Below are 20476 nucleotides of genomic sequence, written 5' to 3' on the forward strand. Positions count from 1 at the left end.
TCTTAAGATATAAACACATTGACGAGAAACATTCTTCCACTGGACTCTTTGAATAATTCCTATGGCCCAGATATGTATGCAAGCCCAGGTAGCTGGACTAGGGAGGTGACAGCAAGGTCACCAAGGGTCAAAACCTAAAGCCTGATTGCCTGGGCTTGACTCTGACTAAACTCAGCTTTCCTCATCTCTGTAAACTGAGCTTAATGATCATCCTGTACCTCGTAGGCTTTTAGTAAAATTAAATGAGATAAATTTTTAAAAGCATTTAGAAGGTCCTGTGCTTTATAGGTATTTGTTAAAGTAAAATAAATCAATTGTAAGTCCTTTATGTTAATTTGGGGAGTCTACAATGTACCAGGCATTGTTAAGTATTAGATAGAAATGGCATGAATAAAACATGGTTCCTGTCATGTATTGAAGAGGACAGATCATAAAATTTCAATACCTAGTACACCAATGTTCATTGCAGCTTTATTCATGATAACCCAAAGGAGACAACCCAAGTATATATCAACAGATGAATGGGTAAACAAAATGTGGTATATCATACATAGTAATATTATTTGGACTTAACAAGGAATGAAATTCTGCTATAATTATGGCAATTATGCTATACTATGGATGAAACTTGACGATATTATGCTAATAAACTAAGACACAAAAGGACAAATGTTGTATGACTCCATTTATTTGAGGCACCTAGAATAGGTCAAAGGGACAGAAGTCAGAATAGAAATCCCTAGGGGTCGGGTGGGGGAGAATGAGGAGTTAGTGGTGAATGGGTACAGAGTTTCAGCTTGGGAAGATGAGAAAGTCCTAGAGATGAATGGTGGAAATGTTCACATAACTTACTTAGTGCCACTGAACCGTGCACTTAATAATGACTAAATTTTATGTCATGCATATTTTACCAGAATGTGTTCTTTTAAGGTGGTAGGGGGAAAACAGTATTTGAGAAGACCCCGTCTCCCCAGATTTCCTGCGGCTGTGTCCTGGTTCACCACACAGCTCATCCCCACCAGGAAGCACCTGGCTTCTCTACACATATGTAGTGTTCCCTAATAGTGTTTTTAAAAAATCCAGTCCTCAGAGATTTGATGTAAAACTGAGCTATGTGCAGGGTGCTCTGGAAACCTAGAGGACACACCTTCGGCATCACTGAGATTGGGAGAGAATTTATTGGGTAGATGGAGAAGGCTTTCTAGCTATGGGAACTGCTTCTATAAAACTCCAGGATATAAGAGAATAAGGAAGTCATCGCCAGAGCAAGAAATGTATAAGTGGGAGAGGTTTCTTCAGAGATGAGTGAAAGCCAAGTGAGGAAGGGCCTTGCACCAGGACAGATGTTTTACTTCATTATGGTTCCTTCCATAGGTTCTGGGTTATGGCATAAACACGTTCTCTTGTTTGAATCATTCCCCACCAACCAGGTGGCATGAAATACCCTGTGTCTAAAATCCACCCTCTAGACTCAGCCCCCAGTGCCTCTTGCCTGGGCTGCAACCGTCTTCTGAATCTCTCCTCTTCTTCACTCAATTCCCACAATTCCTTTCTGCATCCAAGTGGTCTTCATAAAAATGCAAGTCTGATTTTCTCATGCTGCTACTTAAAACTCTCTCGTACTCTCAGGAACATGACCTCCAAAAAGCCTCTCATCTCAGCACTAGCAGCCCAGTTGCTCCCTATCACACTTGAGCCACAGTGTGTCTATGGCCATGCAAAGCTCCTTCTCAAAACAGAGCCCTCACACAAAGTTGGCTCAGCTTGGAACACAACCCACTCCCCACCTCCACACCTTTTCCAGGTTTATAGTCCTGACTAGACCTCAAGTCCCATTTGAATTTCTGTATCCATGAGAAGACCACAATCTCCATGAGTACCTATCCTGTGTAGTAATGTCCTAAGTGCCTAGGATATAGTAGGTCCTCTCAGAATACTTATTGCAAGAATGAATTCATCAATTCCAATGGCCTAGGGGAGGCAGAACCGAAGAAATAGAAAAAAAAAAAAAATGGGGATTCCAAACTCACTCCAAAGACGAATGGAAGGGAATGTTACTGTTGCCCAGAGCCACTAGGATGAGCTCTGGGCAGACAGCTGTGCTCATTCTACAGTGTTGAGCAAAAGCCATAGAGATGATTACTGTTTGCTGATTATTTGGCTTTGCTGCAATCCAGGCCTCTCTGAACCATGATCACCTTGGGCTTTGCAGACTGTTTTCAGAGAAACTGAGACCTCTGAACTCTGCCCCCTTTCTTGAGCACTAGATCCACATTTACTATATCTCACCTGGACTTCCTACAAGCTCCTCAAACTCTTGATCACCCCAGACTCATCTAGGCATCTTGCTCTTAGTTCTGAGCTCCCCCCAGCAACTGTCTCTCTCACACACAATCAGTTGCCAGTTTTTATTCAAATGAATACTTAATAATTTCTTGAGTATATTGCTTTGTCTCTCTGTAGTGCCTGTTTGAATGGATGATTTAGGAAAAACACTCACAAATGCTGATCCAGGGAACTCCCCTCCCCCATACTCATCTTTTAGGTCAGTATTTTTCATCTGAACTAATGCAATGGACTGCTTTTTGAACTATCTCCCCTCAATCCACCTCTCTGATGTTGCTGCTATAATATGTGTGGATAATATCTCCTGTCTATGATACCTGAGCTCAAAATCCTTTGGAATTGGAGGGAATTTAAGTCAAATGTTATAACACAAGGATTATAAACTTTTCATTTTCTTCGGTAAGCTTTTCTTCCTTGTCCATATGGATTTGCACAAACTTAAATGAAAAGCTGATATACCAAAACATCAAGTTGTTGGCCTTAAATATATATAATTTCTATTTGTCAATTATTCCTCAAGGAGGCTAGAAAAAAAGAAAAGTAGAAAAGCTGATTTTTTAAAATAATTCTCAATAGCTTATAAATATTTATCATTCATTCATTTATTTTGCAAAAAGCAAGACCATGCACCCAACCCTGGCCCGCCCCTGCCCTCCAGCCTGCCCTGGCAAGGCTCTTCAAAACAGAGCTGCCGCCTTTGTGACTGACCTCAGTTCCCTCCCCTGTTCAGCTGCACCATTACTTGGATTCCACTGAGTTCAATTTGGCATTTTACAGCCCATGTTTTCTGTCTCCTGTTCCCTTTATCTGACAGGTTCTCTCCTCATCTGTCTACCTGACAACCTCCTGTATTCTGCAGCAGAGCCGGCATTGCTCCCTCTGGTATGACTGTGGACTCTGGAAAATTGTCAGTCAATTTACTGCTCCTAAACACAGCACTTACTCCATGCGTGGGTTACAGGTTTATAGGTATTTTATCCTGGCCTGTGACTCTGTGGCTTCTCTGAGGTGGATATCCAATCCTCATGATATCTATCACCACTGTTAGAAGATCATAGCTAAACTGTGAATATTTGTTGGATAAACAAACCAACAAACTACTTCCAGCACTACTACCAGGTCAGCAGAACAGACAGGAACCTACTCACCAGGCAGATTATAACAAACCAGATTATAACAAACTCTCAAGGAAAATTAAAGTAAGAATAAATTGCTACAGTATGAACGCATCCCCCAAAAGTTCACCTATTGGAAACTTAAACTCTAAATTCGTGGTAATGAGATTTGGAGGTGGAACATTTGGGAAGTAATCAGGATCAGAGTAGATTATGAGGATGGGGCCTCAATAGTGACATTTGTGACTTTATGAAAAGACTAAGAGAGTCCTGAGCTAGAATACATAGTCTGTCATGCTATGTGATATCCTTTACCATGTTATTATGCAGTAAGAATTCCCTCACCAAATGCCAGTTTCATGTCCTTGAACTTCACACCCTCCAGAATTATGAGTTAAATAAACCTTAACTCTCCATAAATTATCTAGTCTGTAGTGTTCAGTTATAGCAACAGAAAACAGACTAAGACATAAATTCAACTCCTTTTTAAAAATATCTAACTAATTAAATCTGTTATGTTTTTCTGTCAAGCCTGAAATTCTAGAAAGTTTCCACTTGACTTTGGAGCTGCTCTTGGTAAGTAGCTTAAACTGCAGTGAGAGCTACACTGGAATTGAGTCCCTAAATTATAAGAGATTCAATAAGTTTTCTTTAAATAAATACCACTTAATTAGTATACCCAACATAGCAAGCTTCAAATGTATATTTTAAAATTTTGAACTATTTACAAATAGGCTCAAATAAAAGCATTTTTAAGATAGTGGGCACTGTAATGAAATGGATATTAGGAAACCCAGGACTGTCTTGTGACCGTGGGTAAATTCCACTTAGTTGTCTAACTATAAAATGTAAAATCTGATGGGCTTCACTGCAATGATCCTGTGGTGACAGTTAAAAATGTAGGTGAACAAAACTTGAGATCTATAAAGTACTATACAAAGACATGCCTTTGCCAATTTCCAAGGACAGGGAGCACTATTTCTTTTTGTCTTTTTCTTTTTTTTTGGTATTGGGAATTGAACCCAGTGGTGCTTAACCACTGAGTCACGTTCCCAGCCCTTTTTTATACTATATTTAGAGTCAGGGTCTTGCTGAGTTATTTAAGGCCTTGTTAAGTTGCTGAGGCTGACTTTGAACTTGCGAACCTCCTGCCTCAGCCTTCAAACTTCAAAAGAGGTATAAAAAGTTGATAAAATTTAAATGATGATGTGACAGTAATTGTTAACATTAATTTAACTTCCCAGTTTATATTTTTTAAAAAGTGAGAAATCACTCCTATTTCATTAACATGTCATTTTGCCATAGGGGAAGGTCTATCATCCCAGGATGTTTAACTTTATAACTCTAAACCCAGTATACATACACTGTGGGCATCCCAGAGAACAGACAAAGCCTCAAAAATGATCATTGGAAACAAGTCCAATAAAACTTTTCACAGGCACTAAAATGTTTCAAGCAAAAAGAAAGCAAATCTTCTGGGAAATGAAGGGAGCCAGAACCCTAACAGATCTTGGAAAATATTAATTCGGTACAAAGAGCTGTAGACTTGGCTACAATTTGAGTTTTATTGTATTCCATATCCTACGTCACACAATATTGACAGAAAACAATATTTCTACTTTCCTTTGAATCTCAGCAATTGTGTCAGAGGAGAGGTAATCTACGTACCACATTTAATAATACTTGATTATCAATATTTACTAATACTAGATTATTCTCTGACCCTATGGGAAATAAAATACATTTTAAGGAAGTCTTTTTATTTCACTGATTAAAAGTAAAGAATTGTCATCACATATAGACATCTAAAACTATGTTCATTTCACAATGACAGAATAAAATAAGAACAATATATTTCTTTTAAATAGTAAACTATTAACTGAAATACCAACATTACAAAAGTTAGAAAAATGTAATTATCTGAATGATTAAATCAGAATCACTTTAATGATGTGTCCATGGATTTTAAAAATTAAATAAAACTGTCAAGTTTTGATTATTTTTCTCTCATTAGGGAAAACTACTTTCTAAGGATGAAACTAAAACAACAAATGATCTAGGACATGAAGCAGATTTTATGAGATCTGAGCTTCGAATGATCCCCAAAAGGATTTTTGAAAATTTTCACTCCAAAATATTTAGAATTTAACCTTGTACTTTTCAGATGAGATCTTTAATCAGAAAAGATAAAGAATAAGAAACAACCACAAACAGGAAAGAAGAAAGAAAAGTCTACCATGAAACCATTTTGGTTCTCAGGCTTATTTTTTTTTTTTTATGTTTAAGTTATTCCTTTATTGTCAGGAGATGAAATGTAGTTTAGACTCTAAAGCATCCTTGCATCTGAAAGTCACTTTTTCCTAATGTTAAGGCCCTTCTCACCACGTCAGGAGTCACCTTGGGAGTTTCACACTTTCATAGAAGACCACAACATCTGCCAACTCTGCTGGACTGGATAAAGGGGATGTCTGCCTAGACCAGCAAGGGTACCCATGAAAAGCGCTTCATAGCGTTCTCAGCATTCCCCAGCAACAATGACGTGTTCATTAGAGTTAATAATATCCTCATTTAAAAAACCCTGGTTGGCTGGCCTGTCCATCCCTCACAGCTGTCACTCACCCTTGCTCTTCATCTCAGACAACAGGAAGCAGAGACTGATGATCACTAAAAGGGAAATTGCTCTTTCTGATGTTATTGTCCAAGGATGCTGGTCCCATGATGCAGAGAGAGGGCTCTCATCCCCAGATAAGAGCAACACAGCCAGCTCACCTTTGTGCCAATTCCCAGCATAAAACAAAGATGTTCACAGTCAAATCCAGGCAATGTATCCCCATCCTTCAGCAAACACTTTGTTTATTTTATTTACATTTCAACATTGCTAAGAGAGTAGGTCATATCAGGTATAGTCCCTCAAGACAGACTGTCTCTTCTTGTGGGATTTCCTGAAATGTTCTATTTTGTAAGTACTATAAAGCAAGCATTTATAGGTCGCATTTATTTCATTTTCAGAATTTTCAAAATAGAAGTTTAGTGCTCGCTTTGGCAGCACATATACTAAAATTGGAACGATACAGAGAAGATTAGCATGGCCCCTGCGCAAGGCTGACACGCAAATTCGTGAAGCGTTCCATATTTTTGAACACCCTCCTCCTGTGAGGATGCCATGTCGTCATAGGGCGAGAGCGTCATAGGGACTGTCCCGCCTACACGTCTACATCCGCGAATAGGATGAGCTACGTGCTGCGTCCTTTGGCGCAACAATGCTTGGCAGAAGCAATTATCTAGCACCTGCTGTATGCCTGAGAATAAAGCTGTGTTGCCCGGACCCTGCTGCATTTGCCAATTTCCCAACTCTGCCCCTTACAGGTTGTAGAAACCTTCCCCTGGCCTAAAAAAAAAAAAAAAAAAAAGAAGTTTAGTGCCTGTTGAAACAAATGGAGGCAGTAAGGACTGAAATTTCTGCAAGTCATCCCCTAAAATATTCCCTATAAAACTGAAAACTCTAGAGGCAACCTAGTGACCAGAGAACTGAGCAATAGCTAAATTTTGAACATGCTTTATTCACCAAAAATCATAACCACAAAGTAAACATGCCAGTAAGGAAGTATGAGTGATATGATGTTAAGAAATATATTTCAGAATACCTCTGAATGTGCACAAAGGACATGAGAAACAGTTATCCCCAAACGGAAACTTCCTCTGGTGGGTGTGAGGTTGGGCTTCACAGATGAGTTCGCAAAGAGGCAAAGAGAACAGAAGAGGCTGAATTCCACAGACGTCCCCTGGCCTGCTCCTCCCATCAGCAGGGGAGCCCTGGAGGCAGAAAGAGTGGGGAAGCAAGAGGGCAGAACCCACCTTGTAGTAGTCGTAGAGCAGGCCTAGGGCGGCAGCACTGTCCTCGTCCCCATTGATGCTCATCATCGCCTTGGTGGCCGCTGTCAGGGGGTTCTCCAGGTACGACTTCCAGGCTTCATCCTCGCTGGTGTAGGCTCTTCGGGTGTTGAACGGAGGGTCACTGGGCATGGGCACTAAGGCCACTAGTCTTTTATTACTATGAACACATAAGAAATGTGGGGTTCATTATCAGGGAATTTTCCTTTGTGCCCCTAACAAAATACTTTATGTGGACGAGTATTGGTTTGTATACTAGTTTCCTAGAATGGGGGAGAAGAAAGGAAAGGATAAAACTAAGGCGACTGATGTGCTGCATTTATAAAATCACTAATTAATTTTTTTCACTATGAAAAGTACTAACAGCCTTTAAAAGGCAGCCTAAGTGGTGTTTAAGTTGGTCCCCTTCAAACGTGGCTTTCCATATCCAATTATTCTAAGTAATTTTATTTAATTATTCTTTGTTAATAAGTACTGAATGCAACCCTGTGAGAGTAGGTTTCATTTAACTGAGTTCTAATTATAAGTGTGTGCAATACATTAAATGTAATCAATACAGGAATGATTATTAAACATTGTTTTTATCTAGTTTAATCTATGCTTGGCATTACTAGCAAATTACAGACTAATCTAAGCCTTTCTCAAGCAAATAGGCAATATAAGCCCCCTGGCATACACAGCATATTACATACAGATAATTCTGCATAATAAGAACATGCAGCAACAGCAACGAGACAGGTGATACACAAAACCTACATTGTTGTAGGATTCTACTGTATTTCAGTGATTTAGAAGCTACAGGTTATGAAGACCATTATGGAGAGTGAGGAGTACATCTGGAGAACTTTCAGTAGAGACGGAAAGGGGCAGTCAGTCAAACCTTCCTGGCCGGGTCAATCTTGTGCAACTCCACAATGAACACGCAAGGCAGTGTCGTCAGGTGGGTGTGAGAATGACTCAAATACCCAAAGACCATGACGTTCCAGCAGCTCCTCATGCTGGGATCCAGAGTGTCAAGTAAAAGAGCCTGGAGAAGCTTTTCCCTCACTTCCTGACTCTCTTGCTTATTCACTGAAGTGGAACCAAATGGAACAATGAGACCTTGTACTTCAGTAACACCTGCTTTGGCACACAGCAACGTCACACAGACAGGTGACAGGATGAGTTTAGGCAACACTGGTGGTAATCAAAGGATATGCATCTACCAACACCTCCTGATGGCCCACAGTTATTATAAAAGAGGTCTCCTTTTGCTGACACTGCTTCAGGGTCGCCTCTGGCTCCCTGTGTGATGGAGAGCTGGTGTGAACCCTTAACACAGAGTGTATTGAAGGCCCTTTCTATGCTGGTATGCCAGGCACTGGTGGAAGGTCAGAAAATGGGTCTGGGGTAAAATACATCTGAGGGTAGGGGTGGGGCAGGTGGAAAAAGTACATTTAGCAGAATGGAATTCTAGGATAGATGGTCTCTAGGACTCTGGTTTGAACTTTTTGTCCCAGTTGTTTGGTGGAGCTGATTAGGAGGAAAGAATATTGCCCACAATTGCAGATGAATTGAATTAAAAGTGTATGATCAGGTTTCTTGGAGCAAATGGGGAAACCCCTGATCAAAGGGCTTATAAGCCACAGGCAGTGTGGTGACAAGGAATAGCATGGGCCCTACAGTGAATTCTTGCTCAGTCACCTACTGTGAAGGAGAGCTGGCTGGACATTAAATTTCAGTTTCTTCTGTCTAAAATAGGGATGGCAATGGCCACTACTTACCTCACAATGTGATTGTGAAGATCAAATAAAATAATTGATAAAATAGGGTCCTGTAAACTGCCCTGTGCTATGCAAATGACAGATAAAGCTATTATTTCACAGTTCTGCAATATTTGTGTACACATCAATTTTTGGTAAAGTTGACTATAATTTAAAAGCACTAAAGATAACCATTAATTAAAAAGAAAACATTTATTTAAGCATTTATGAACAGCCCAATAGGTGCCAGACATTGTGCCAGATGTTGAGTATGGAGGGACAAGACAGACACTGTCTCTATCCCTCACTGCTTATCATCTGGCAGGCTAGACAGAGGGCAGCTATTGCAAAGGTCAAGAGCATGAGAAAGCAAATGAACAGTGCTGTGAAGGTGCATGACAGAAGAGACCAACCTAGTCAGAGAACCAAGGAGGAACAGAACTGGAAGACACAGAGTTAGGAATGTGCTTGTCAGTTTGAGAAGGAGAGATGTGGGCAATATTTTTTAAATTGAAGAATACATTTCATAATGCAGAATAATGGAATTTTCTGACAACAGGAGCACATCTGTATTCATTTTGGAGAGTCTGCTAGAGAAATTTGCACATTTTGATCTAAAAATAAAGTAGCACCTCCATGTTGTAGAAATAGATTCTGAGCCCCCAGCAGTTGCCTCTAAGGGCCAAGACATCATGCATGCTTTCTAAATTGCTCAGTCCCATAGGAAGGAATAAAGAAAGAGTTTCATGGTACAGATGCTCCAAGATTGATGAAAGATCCAAATTCAAAATTCAAAGTATGATTTCTACTGAGAGTGCATTGCTTTCACATCATCAAGTCAAAAAATTGTTAGTCAAACCATCATCACTTGAAAATGGTACATATTTGCAAGAATCTCACCACTGAAAAAGATCTCTTTCCTGCCTGAGAGAAGCATGTATTGCTTCACTGCAGGAGGAGTGTTAATTACAATACAGGCTAATTTCCAAAAGTTCAGCAGGAAGCCCAGGCTAAGAGATCATAGCCAAGACTTGATTTATACTAAGTGCTGTCCTGATCCATGGAAATATTTTTCCTGAGTCTTCCTTCGTGGGATCCTGCCTGCCAAGTCTCCTGGATTGCTGATGTCATCTGCTCTTAGCACAGATGTTAGCTCATGAATGTAAGAGATTCATCAGCCTTTCCCCTAGGATGAAATTGTTGATAAATTCTTACATGATAAATGGAAAGGGTTATACAGTGAAAGCACAATTTTACTGGTCATTTCTTTCCATACTTTTAATGGCCCCTTTGTGGCCTCTTCTCCTTTAACTATGCAATGAGGTGGGGTTTTTTTCTTCTTCTTCATAGATTATAATCTCTCTAGTACAGAGCACTATTGAATGAAGTTTGGTTTAATAAAAATGTAATCATCTCTCTGGTACACTGAACAAAAATGTAGACTTGTAAAGAAAGGAAAGTTTCACAGTGCAGTGTTTACCAAAGTTAAAAACACTTCGTGAAGTTTTTATGATCATTCATTGGGAATAATAATTCAAATTCTGCTTTGGTCACTTTCTCAAATGTCCTTTGTGAAGTTCTAGTTTTGCTGTGTTCTAAGGAGCCTTGGACAAAGAACTGTGAATGACAACTACAAACTTGCTACCCCTGGCTACCTGGGTCTTTCTTTGAAGGAAAATGCAAATGAGCACCAGACCGTTCACAGCAAGGCTAAGGTCAAGTTAGATCACACATACAATTCCTTCCCCCCCCCCTTATTTAATTTCTTGAGCCACGACTTCATTTCGCAGAAGTTGGAAGCAAGTTTGAGAACTGAGTCATCAGCTGAAGGAGAGAGGGGGGAGGGAGGGGGCACTCACCTGACTGAGATGATAATCTACAGGTCCACAAAAACTCTGGATCACTCTGCCAGGATCAGAGTGAAAGTGTATTGCTTTCACCTTCACCTCCTCCTCCCTCTACACAGAATAAACATTCTGGGAAGGAGCACAGGCAGGGAACTTAGCACATAGTATCTTCCCCTGCTAAAAATATGTGTCCCTTGTAGGAAGTCAGTCACCATATTCAGCTTTAGTCTTAGCTTTTCATGCTTCTAACTAGTCTCTGTCCCCTCTTTGAACCATATTGAAATCCTCTGGAATAATCTTCACAGAACATGATTTTCTAGAGAGTAGTATAATTCTTTACTACCTATACCATCAAGTCCCAAATCCTCCATCTGACATTTAAATTCCTCCTTTGTCTGGCTTCAATCTGTTTCTCAAAATTTACTTCCTTCTACTTGTTTAATGTATACATATAAACATTGCTGGGTGTGGTGGTGCATGCCTGTAATCCCAGCGGCTCAGGAGGCTGAGACACAAGGATCACAAGTTCAAACTCAGCCTAAGCAGTGGCGATGTGCTAAGCAACTCAGTGAAACCCTGTCTCTAAATGTAATACAAAATAGGGATGGGATGTGGCTCAGTGGTTGAGTACCCCTGAGTTCAATCCCTAATATCCCCCAAATATAAATATAAATATTTGTGTGTGTAAAATTTTTTTTAAAAAGCCACTTTCTCTGCAGTTCCCTAAAGAAGTGCATGAAGGTAACTTCATGCATTCCTTTTCTGAGGTTGTTCCCCTCCCTGACAACTACTCTAAGTCCAGTTGCAACATTCTATCCAATAGAAAATGTTACATAATTTTACTCCTTTAGAGCATCCCTTGCCAAGAATTCCTATGGCATGCATATTATTCATTATATTGTATATCACATAATTTCTACTATGCAAAGAAGACTCATTTAAGGGTCAGACCCACCAGGGACTCCAAGAAATGACTTCCATTCAACAAAACCCCAGCAGCTCCCCTGCGCCACTGTCCTTGGACTGTCTTGGATCCCTGACCAGTCTGGTTTCAGTCTAAAATCTGGAAACTCTTCTTCTCTAGCATTGTCTTTTTTTTTTTTTTTTCTTCTAGATGTTCCAATTTCCACCCTATTCCCCAGGGTATTCTCACAAACACATCTCCCCAAGTAAATTAATATAACTAGCTACCTAGACTGGCCCTGGGCACTTACGGCTTAAGAAACATCTAATATGGGTCTTGAAAAATGTGTCCGAATAATTGTTTATAGAAAATGCCCCCAGGAAATGGTCCTAGATGCAAACCCTGGCCATGATACTCATTAGCTATTATTACCTGTCTGGACCTCAGCTTCCTCACTATGGAAGGGTTTTTGTATAAATTAATTGGAGAAATATATGCAGCGCTCCTAGCAGAGAGCTAGGTATAGAGTAGTGCCCTCTCACTGTGTCACAAAGAAGATTATAGAGGAGCAAGGTAATATAGGAAAGCCAAACCTCTGATCTTCAGTCACCACCATATGACTTCCCTCCCTTTAAGAAGAAGTAGCGAGACCGTAAATTGAATTGGACATAACTTTCTTAATGTTCATATATGAATACGTCACCAGTGAAACTCCACATCATGTATAACCACAAGAATGTGATACTAATTAGATTAATTTATCCATGTATGTATAGTCTGTCAAAATACACCCCACTGTCATGTATATCTAAAAAGAATAAATAAACAAAGTAGCAAAGCTTTTCTATAAGGTTCAGGATTTCACATCATATACTCTGCCTCAAATCTGCACCCCCCAACACACCTGTAGCCTTTATCCTGAGATCACATGAGTTCTATTCTCCAAATATCTTGACCCATGTTCTGAGTCTTCAGCACAAATATTTACATTTGGTCTCCATCCATTTCTGTTTCTTGTAGCTGATTCACTATAGCTAATTACTGACTCACATGATCACTTCAACTTCCATGCAAAAAAACAACAACAACAAAATTCAACCATATTTAGACCACAAATAGCAAAATTTGAAAAAAGGACGATTGTTATTTTCTTTTAGACTCTTGGCATTTTCTCCATTAACAGGATAAGACTTTCAAGCGTAAATTAATGAACCAATTATTCTAGCCAGGGTTAATGTCACAATTGAAATGCCAATGATGCTAGTTGTTTCACTGCTAGCTACTTTCAGTAACGTCCCTCCTTTTGGTATTTGCTAGAGGCAGACCACAAGAGATAACAGACACTTCCCATGGTAGAACCAGGGCTGAAACTTATTGGAAAGTTTCTACACTCACTGCTTGTGATTAATGACTCTGACCTCTTGCCTTTGACCTAACCTGTGCAGGAGTCAAGGGAAGTAAGATGGATTTATAACCCTGGGGTGGTACTGACCATCTTCATGTCAAAGACACTTGTATTGGGAAAATAGAGGATTCAATTAATTCAGTGAGAAAAAAATTATGATGACCTTCACCAAGTAAAATGCATGGATTTTAAATATAAGAAGCCGTGAAATGAAATTTATGTCTATGGGAATTAGTATAGACAAATTGATTGCAAAATATATTGATCCACCAATTGAAATGAAATCTCTCTCTCTCTCTTTCTTCTTTGGTGCTACAGCTTTGCTAATGCCCTAAGCATGCTCTTAGGTCACATATTAAGTAATCTAGGAATAAATATTAAGAAGCTGCAGGAAAGGTATATCAAGTACTACAAATAAATCATAAAGAGAAAAATATCACAATGGAAAGTGGAAGAAAACAGATAAGAATTTTGTAAATGGAGATAATTTATAAACACGGTAATCTATAAGATTACTAAAATTGGTTAGTTTGTGTGTGTGTGTACGTGTGTGTGTTAATCAAAATTCAAAATGTCAACAGTGACTATAGGTGAACTTTTACTTTTTCACTTTGAAAATAATCTCCAATAATAATATCACACTACTTATAGAGCACTGGCCATATATATGGCAGATCATGTCATAGGTACCTTAAATGGGTTAAATCACATACTCCTTAAAGTCAGATATGGTTATCATGTTCTTTATACAGATGAGAAAATCGCTGAGTAACTTCCAAGAGTCACGTAGCAATCAGGTCACACTTGGATTGCATCCCAGAGTATGAATTCTTAAGCATCCTTCTCTTGCCAATTCTTGACTATACTCCACTTTCGTAATTAGAAAAAAAAAGAGTTACTCACTAAGGGGGCACTAGGAAGTAGACTAGAGACAAGAGAACAACTTTCTACATGAGAATAATTGAGATGGTGTGTTCAGAGCAATACTGTGCAAAGAGGGACTCTGTAAGCTCCCTAGAGAAAGATCATTTATTTAAATTGTTTGTAGAATTCCAAGATCCTGGCACATTCTACAGTGTGCACAGACAGGCAACACATATTTATTGAATAAATTATGTGAGGTGATAGATAGTAAATACTTATTCGTTTTTAGTTTGACATAACTAGAGGATGTCTGTTTTTAAATGCTGTGTGGAAAAAATGTTTTTTTCTTTTTTTTATTGGTTGTTTACAACATTACAAAGCTCTTGACATATCATATTTCATACATTAGATTCAAGTGGGTTATGAACTCCCAATTTTTACCCCAAATGCAGATTACAGAATCACGTCGTTACACATCCACAATTTTACATAATGCCCTATTAGTAACTGTTGTATTCTGATACCTTTCCTATCCTCTACTATCCCCCCTCCCCTTCCCTCACATCTTCTCTCTCTACTCCATCTACTGTAATTCATTTCCCTCCTTGTTTATTTTCCCATTCCCCTCACAACCTCTTATGTGTAATTTTGTATAGAAGTGAGGGTCTCTCTTCATTTCCATGCAATTTCCCTTTTCTCTCCCTTTCCATCCCATCTCATGTCTCTGTTTAATGTTAATCTTTTCTTCCTGCTCTTCCTCCCTGCTCTGTTCATAGTTGCTCTCATTATATCAAAGAAGATATTTGGTATTTGTTTTTTAGGGATTGGCTAGCTTCACTAAGCATAATCTGCTCTAGTGCCATCAATTTCCCTGCAAATTCCATGATTTTGTCATTTTTTAGTGCTGCGTAATACTCCATGGTGTATAAGTGCCACATTTTTTTTATCCATTCATCTATTGAAGGGCATCTGGGTTGGTTCCACAGTCTAGCTATTGTGAATTGTGCTGCTATGAACATTGATGTGGCAGTATCCCTGTAGTACGCTCTTTTAAGGTCTTCAGGGAATAGTCCGAGAAGGGCAATAGCTGGGTCAAATGGTGGTTCCATTCCCAGCTTTCCCAGGAATCTCTATACTGCTTTCCAAATTGGCTGCACCAATTTGCAGTCCCACCAGCAATGTACAAGTGTACCCTTTTCTCCACATCCTCGACAGCACTTGTTGTTTGACTTCATAGTGGCTGCCAATCTTACTGGAGTGAGATGGTATCTTAGGGTGGTTTTGATTTGCATTTCTCTGACTGCTAGAGATGGTGAGCATTTTTTCATGTACTTGTTGATTGATTGTATATCCTCCTCTGAGAAGTGTCTGTTCAGGTCCTTGGCCCATTTGTTGATTGGGTTATTTGTTATCTTATTGTCTAATTTTTTGAGTTCTTTGTATACTCTGGATATTAGGGCTCTATCTGAAGTGTGAGGAGTAAAAATTTGTTCCCATGATGTAGGCTCCCTATTTACCTCTCTTATTGTTTCTCTTGCTAAGAAAAAACTTTTTAGTTTAAGTAAGTCCCATTTGTTGATTCTTGTTATTAACTCTTGTGCTATGGGTGTCCTATTAAGGAATTTGGAGCCCGACCCCACAATATGTAGATCGAAGCCAACTTTTTCTTCTATCAGATGCAGAGACTCCGATTTGATATTAAGCTCCTTGATCCATTTTTAGTTAACTTTTGTGCATGGCAAGAGAAAGGGATTCAGTTTCATTTTGTTGCATATGGATTTCCAGTTTTCCCAACACCATTTGTTGAAGATGCTATCCTTCCTCCATTGCATGCTTTTAGCCCCTTTATCAAATATAAGATAGTTGTAACTTTGTGGATTAGTCTCTGTGTCCTCTATTCTATACTATTAGTCCACCTGCCTGTTTTGGTACCAGTACCATGCTGTTTTTGTCACTATTGCTCTGTAATATAGTTTGAAATCTGGTATCGCTATACCGCCTGATTCACCCTTCCTCCTGGAAAAAAAATGTTAACAAATAATTTATGTGATATACATGAATTAAAGACTATATAATATATATGAACTAAAGAATTGAGAAATAAGGGAAATACTATATTTAGAGAGCATTATTTTTAAAGGGAAAATTATTTTGTAACCAAAATAGCTATGAGATTTAAAAACGGAATCTATGTTTCTAAGGAACTTATAGTGCTCAAACCTCTGGCAGCAGGAAAGCAAGCATAAAAGCACCTTACAAGACTTGCAAGACAGGTTTCCATTTCAAAACCTTTCCTGTATTTACCTCTAAAGTTTATAGCCAATGTGGAAAAGAGAGATTTTAGTGCAATTGTCACAAAGATAAAAAGCAGAAAAAAATTGGGATAAAAGAGAAGCCAGAGTACAGGAAGGGTTAATGCATAACTGAGGACTGTGGATCCCACTCAGCTGGGTAAAGGCTGAGGGTCTTCAGGATGGATGACCAAACCAGTTGCTGCACAGGGTATCCAGAGGAACTAGCTAAACATACACTTCTTAAATGCAGGAGTCTGCCTTTGAGGGGTACTAGAGCCAGAGAAAGAAACAACTTCATAAAATACCTAGAGTAACTTTAAACTACCACAAAAAAATTGGGGAAAAGTGTTTTAAAAATGAGTTTAAAGCAACATTAAAAATTTTCTAATGTGTCCAACCCACAGTTTGTCCCCTTGGGCCTCACTTGAACATATACAAAGGAAACCTCCAGGTCCCGCAGCACCTGTGGCCAGGATATTTAGCAGAACAGCCCACCATGGGAACAGTGAGCTCCACCCTGCTGACAAGCCCCCCCCCCAGCATCACAACGCTCAGGGGTCTAACTCTTCACTTTTAATAGAAGAATTAAGAATCACCAGATGTTTAAGGAAATCTTATATGAATGAAAGAAAAACTCCAAGACAAACAGAATAGCCAAGATAAATTAATGTCAGATATAGAAATTAAAGTTAAAAAGAAGATACTGCATCCATAAGACAAGCATGGACTACATGGAAAAAATAATCACAAAATGATACGCATGATTTCTGAATTTTAAAAATGTATAAAGGCTGAATGGAAAGGATAGCAAAGAATAGATTAGGGAACCTAGAGACAAAAGCAAAGCAGTATCCAGGTTTTTGTTGTTGTTGTTGCTATTGTTTTTTGGTGCCAGAGGTTAAACCCAGGGCCTTGTGCATGCCAGGCAAGAGTTACACCATGCAGCTACATCCCCAGCCCCATCAAGTTTCTAAACAAATAATAAGAGAACCATGAAACAAATTAAAAGCCTGCAGAATGATTCTGGGTAATAGTCTACTAACAGGAGTTAGAAAACAAAGAATAGAGTGACAGGGAGGAAATAAATAATCAAACAATAATGAAAGAAAAATATCCTTGAGCAGAGGAAAAATGGTTCTTGAGAAGGAGAGGCCTCAAAGTGCTGAAAAGAATAATAAAAAGAAATAAATCCATCCATGTTCTGCTGATATTTCTATGTTAAAGTTAAAATAGAAAAATGCTACACATACTTGAAAAAAAAAAAAACTAAGTAATTTTCAACAAGAAACAGGCAGTCAGTAAACTTCTTATCTGCATCCCAAAATGCTGCAGGGCAAGAGAAAAAGGATTTGAACATGGAATTTTAAACACAGTGAAAGATCAATCCAGTGTAACAGAAAAACAAAGACATATTTAGTCATGGAAGGATTTTAAAATCCTTCTATTCATCTATTCTGTTTGAAAGAATTATTCCTTGAATCAAAGTGAAAAAGGTGTGTGTGGATAGAAAAGAAAATCAGCATAGCTACCAGAGAATATCAAATAAACCAGGAAAATATTAATTTTAATGAATTTCTGATTATGGAAATAAAATTTATGTCCCAAGGACAGGTTTCTTAAATATGATGCTAAATGAAAATGAAATATCTCAGAGGTGGTAGGAGAGTAATTGTTTAACAACTATATTGAAGGTTTTGCTTTGTTTGGAAAAGTCATAGATAACAATTAATTCCCAATGCTAATAGAAAACATAAGTTTAAATATGCTGATCGGAAACACCATGGTGGGCTGGGGATGTGGCTCAGTGGTAGACTGCTTGTCTTGCATGTGTAAAGCCCTTTGATTCAATCCTCGGCATTGCAAAAACAAGACAAAACAAAAATCCATTTGTAATAATTACTAATTAAAGATGGGCTGTAGAACTTGTCGAGCAGCAATTCCCAGAACACAGTGTGCAGACTCCTGAAGAGAGGTCCCTTAGATACTTTCAGGGATCTGTGAGGAGAAACAATGGTTCTCGAAATTACACTAAGACATATTTGCCTTATTCACTGTATTGACATTTGCACTCATGGTACAAAACTACTAGTAGGTAGAGGTTCTGGTTCTCTATGCAGATCAGAGCAGTGACATCAAACTGTACCAGAGGAATTACGTTCCTGGGCCACAAGCTCAAAATACTCTTTATGAAACAGGACAGAATCCTATTTTTATTAATCCCAAACTCTGGGTATGTGCCTTCTTGATCCCACATGTGACTGCCGGAGGGTCATACAAAGCACTTGGGACCGCTAACTGAAACACAATGACTGACTGGAAGAAGAGGCCTTGTCCAGGTTGGAGCTGAACTAGATGAATTTGCTTCTGGGAATTCCATTTTCACATGAAAGAAGGACAGTGAATATTAAATTTAGAAATGTAGAAAATTTGCATCCACCAGTATTGACAATTTCCTCATACTTGAAATTTTTCTGATGCAGTTGGTGGAGATATTAATGGATGCCATTTTTTACTAATGTATCAGGGAAAATGTTAGCATTTGGAAGGTCTGAAAACATAACCAATATTGGCAAATACCAATGCATTATGTTATAAAATCAAACACAAGTAAAAGATCCATTCAAAGTACAAGACAGGCCTAAAGATTTTCATGTAATAGAGTATAGAAAATTCATTATATAATTTTGGTTTCTACAATACAATTAACCTTTCAGAAACTACCAGTTATGGAATTTGAGTGCAATATCAAAGAATATCTACAATTATCTGAGAAGACTATTAAAGCACATTTTCCTTTTCCATTTCTCAGTGTAAAACAGGATTTTTTTTTTTTTTTGATAGTGCTAGGGATTGAACCCAGGGCCTTGAGCATGCTAGGCAAGCACTCTACCAACTGAGCATATCCACAGCTATGAAACAGGATTCTTCAAACAAAATAACAATGTGCAATATACTGATTGAAGAAGCAGAAGTATCTAGAAGTCTCTGATAAGTCAACATCAGAGAGAATTACAAAAATGTAAAATAATACCACTCTCTTTTCTAAATTTTTTGTTTTGAAAATTTTAGTTTTCATTTTAACAATGTGATATTAACACACAATTGGGTAATACTATCATTTTTAATTGAATCATTAGTAAATATTTTTAAAATTTCTCTTTAACTTCTAATATGATGAGTATTGATATAACCCACATAAACACAAGCTCAAACACAACATTCTTCAGTAATTTCAGAGTGCTAAAAGGATTGTAAGAATAGTGAGATTGAGAATCATTTCTCTAGAAAAATCATTAAAGCTAAATCATGGAAAAATATTGATCAATAAAACAGAAATTAAAATAATGACATAAAAGGAAAAGTAAATGTTTATATATCTGCAGTTGAAATAAGTGAAAATGAGTAGCTCCACCTTTGAAAGAAATAAATCCAAACTAGATTTGAAAAAAAAAAAAGTTTTTTTTTAAGCACCCAGGAAACATAAGAAATGACCATTTATCAGGCCATTAAACAAGACTATTCATTTTGAAAGAGCTCTCACCGTAAAAATGAAATTCTTGGACCACTATGTAGTTAAATATTAAGTCAACATCAAAAAAGATCAAATTTAAAGGGCTGGGGATGTGGCTCATTGGTAGAATACCTGTTTGGCATGGGTGGAGGCTTGGGTTTGATCCCCAGCACTGCAATAAAAATTTAAAAGTCAAGTCATCAAAAAAGATTAAATTTAAATACCATATGTATAAAAGTTATAATATACTGTTAAATATTTTTAGTAAAAAATAGCTCCTAAAGAAAATTTTTTGAAACTTAGAACTCGAATAATAAAATATGTAGCATGTGCTGTGGAATATAAATAAATCAGAACTTAGAGGTCATTTCATAGCTTTAACTGTTTGTCTTAGAAATGAATACAGATTAAAGTTAAAGAGTTAGGCATATGATATAAGCATAGAGTAAATGAAAGTGGGATATAATAAAGGTAAAAATAGAAAGTATTAAAGACATTAGAAAGAACAATTTAAGACAAAAGTTGGTTCTTTGAAATGGGAAAAAAACTAACGAATT

The 20476-nt window shown here is 38.0% G+C and overlaps 1 protein-coding gene and 1 non-coding gene across 6 annotated transcripts in view; one reads left to right on the forward strand and one right to left on the reverse strand.

Moving 5' to 3' along the window:
• Grhl2 (grainyhead like transcription factor 2) overlaps nt 1–20476 on the reverse strand; it is a 147673-nt gene that overhangs the window by 97866 nt on the left and 29331 nt on the right. For all 5 annotated transcript variants that reach the window (XM_078016847.1, XM_040293804.2, XM_040293803.2 and 2 more), the window contains exon 2: nt 7317–7512. In XM_078016847.1, coding sequence (XP_077872973.1) covers nt 7317–7484 — 168 coding nt within the window. In that variant the 5' untranslated portion in view covers nt 7485–7512. The remainder of the gene's footprint in view (nt 1–7316; nt 7513–20476) is intronic.
• On the forward strand, nt 6492–6598 carry LOC120883869 (U6 spliceosomal RNA). Its single transcript, XR_005726048.2, has one exon. It is a non-coding gene; the product is annotated as a U6 spliceosomal RNA (small nuclear RNA).

This window comes from Ictidomys tridecemlineatus, chromosome 7 (assembly GCF_052094955.1).
Source record: "Ictidomys tridecemlineatus isolate mIctTri1 chromosome 7, mIctTri1.hap1, whole genome shotgun sequence".
Taxonomy (NCBI): domain Eukaryota; kingdom Metazoa; phylum Chordata; class Mammalia; order Rodentia; family Sciuridae; genus Ictidomys; species Ictidomys tridecemlineatus.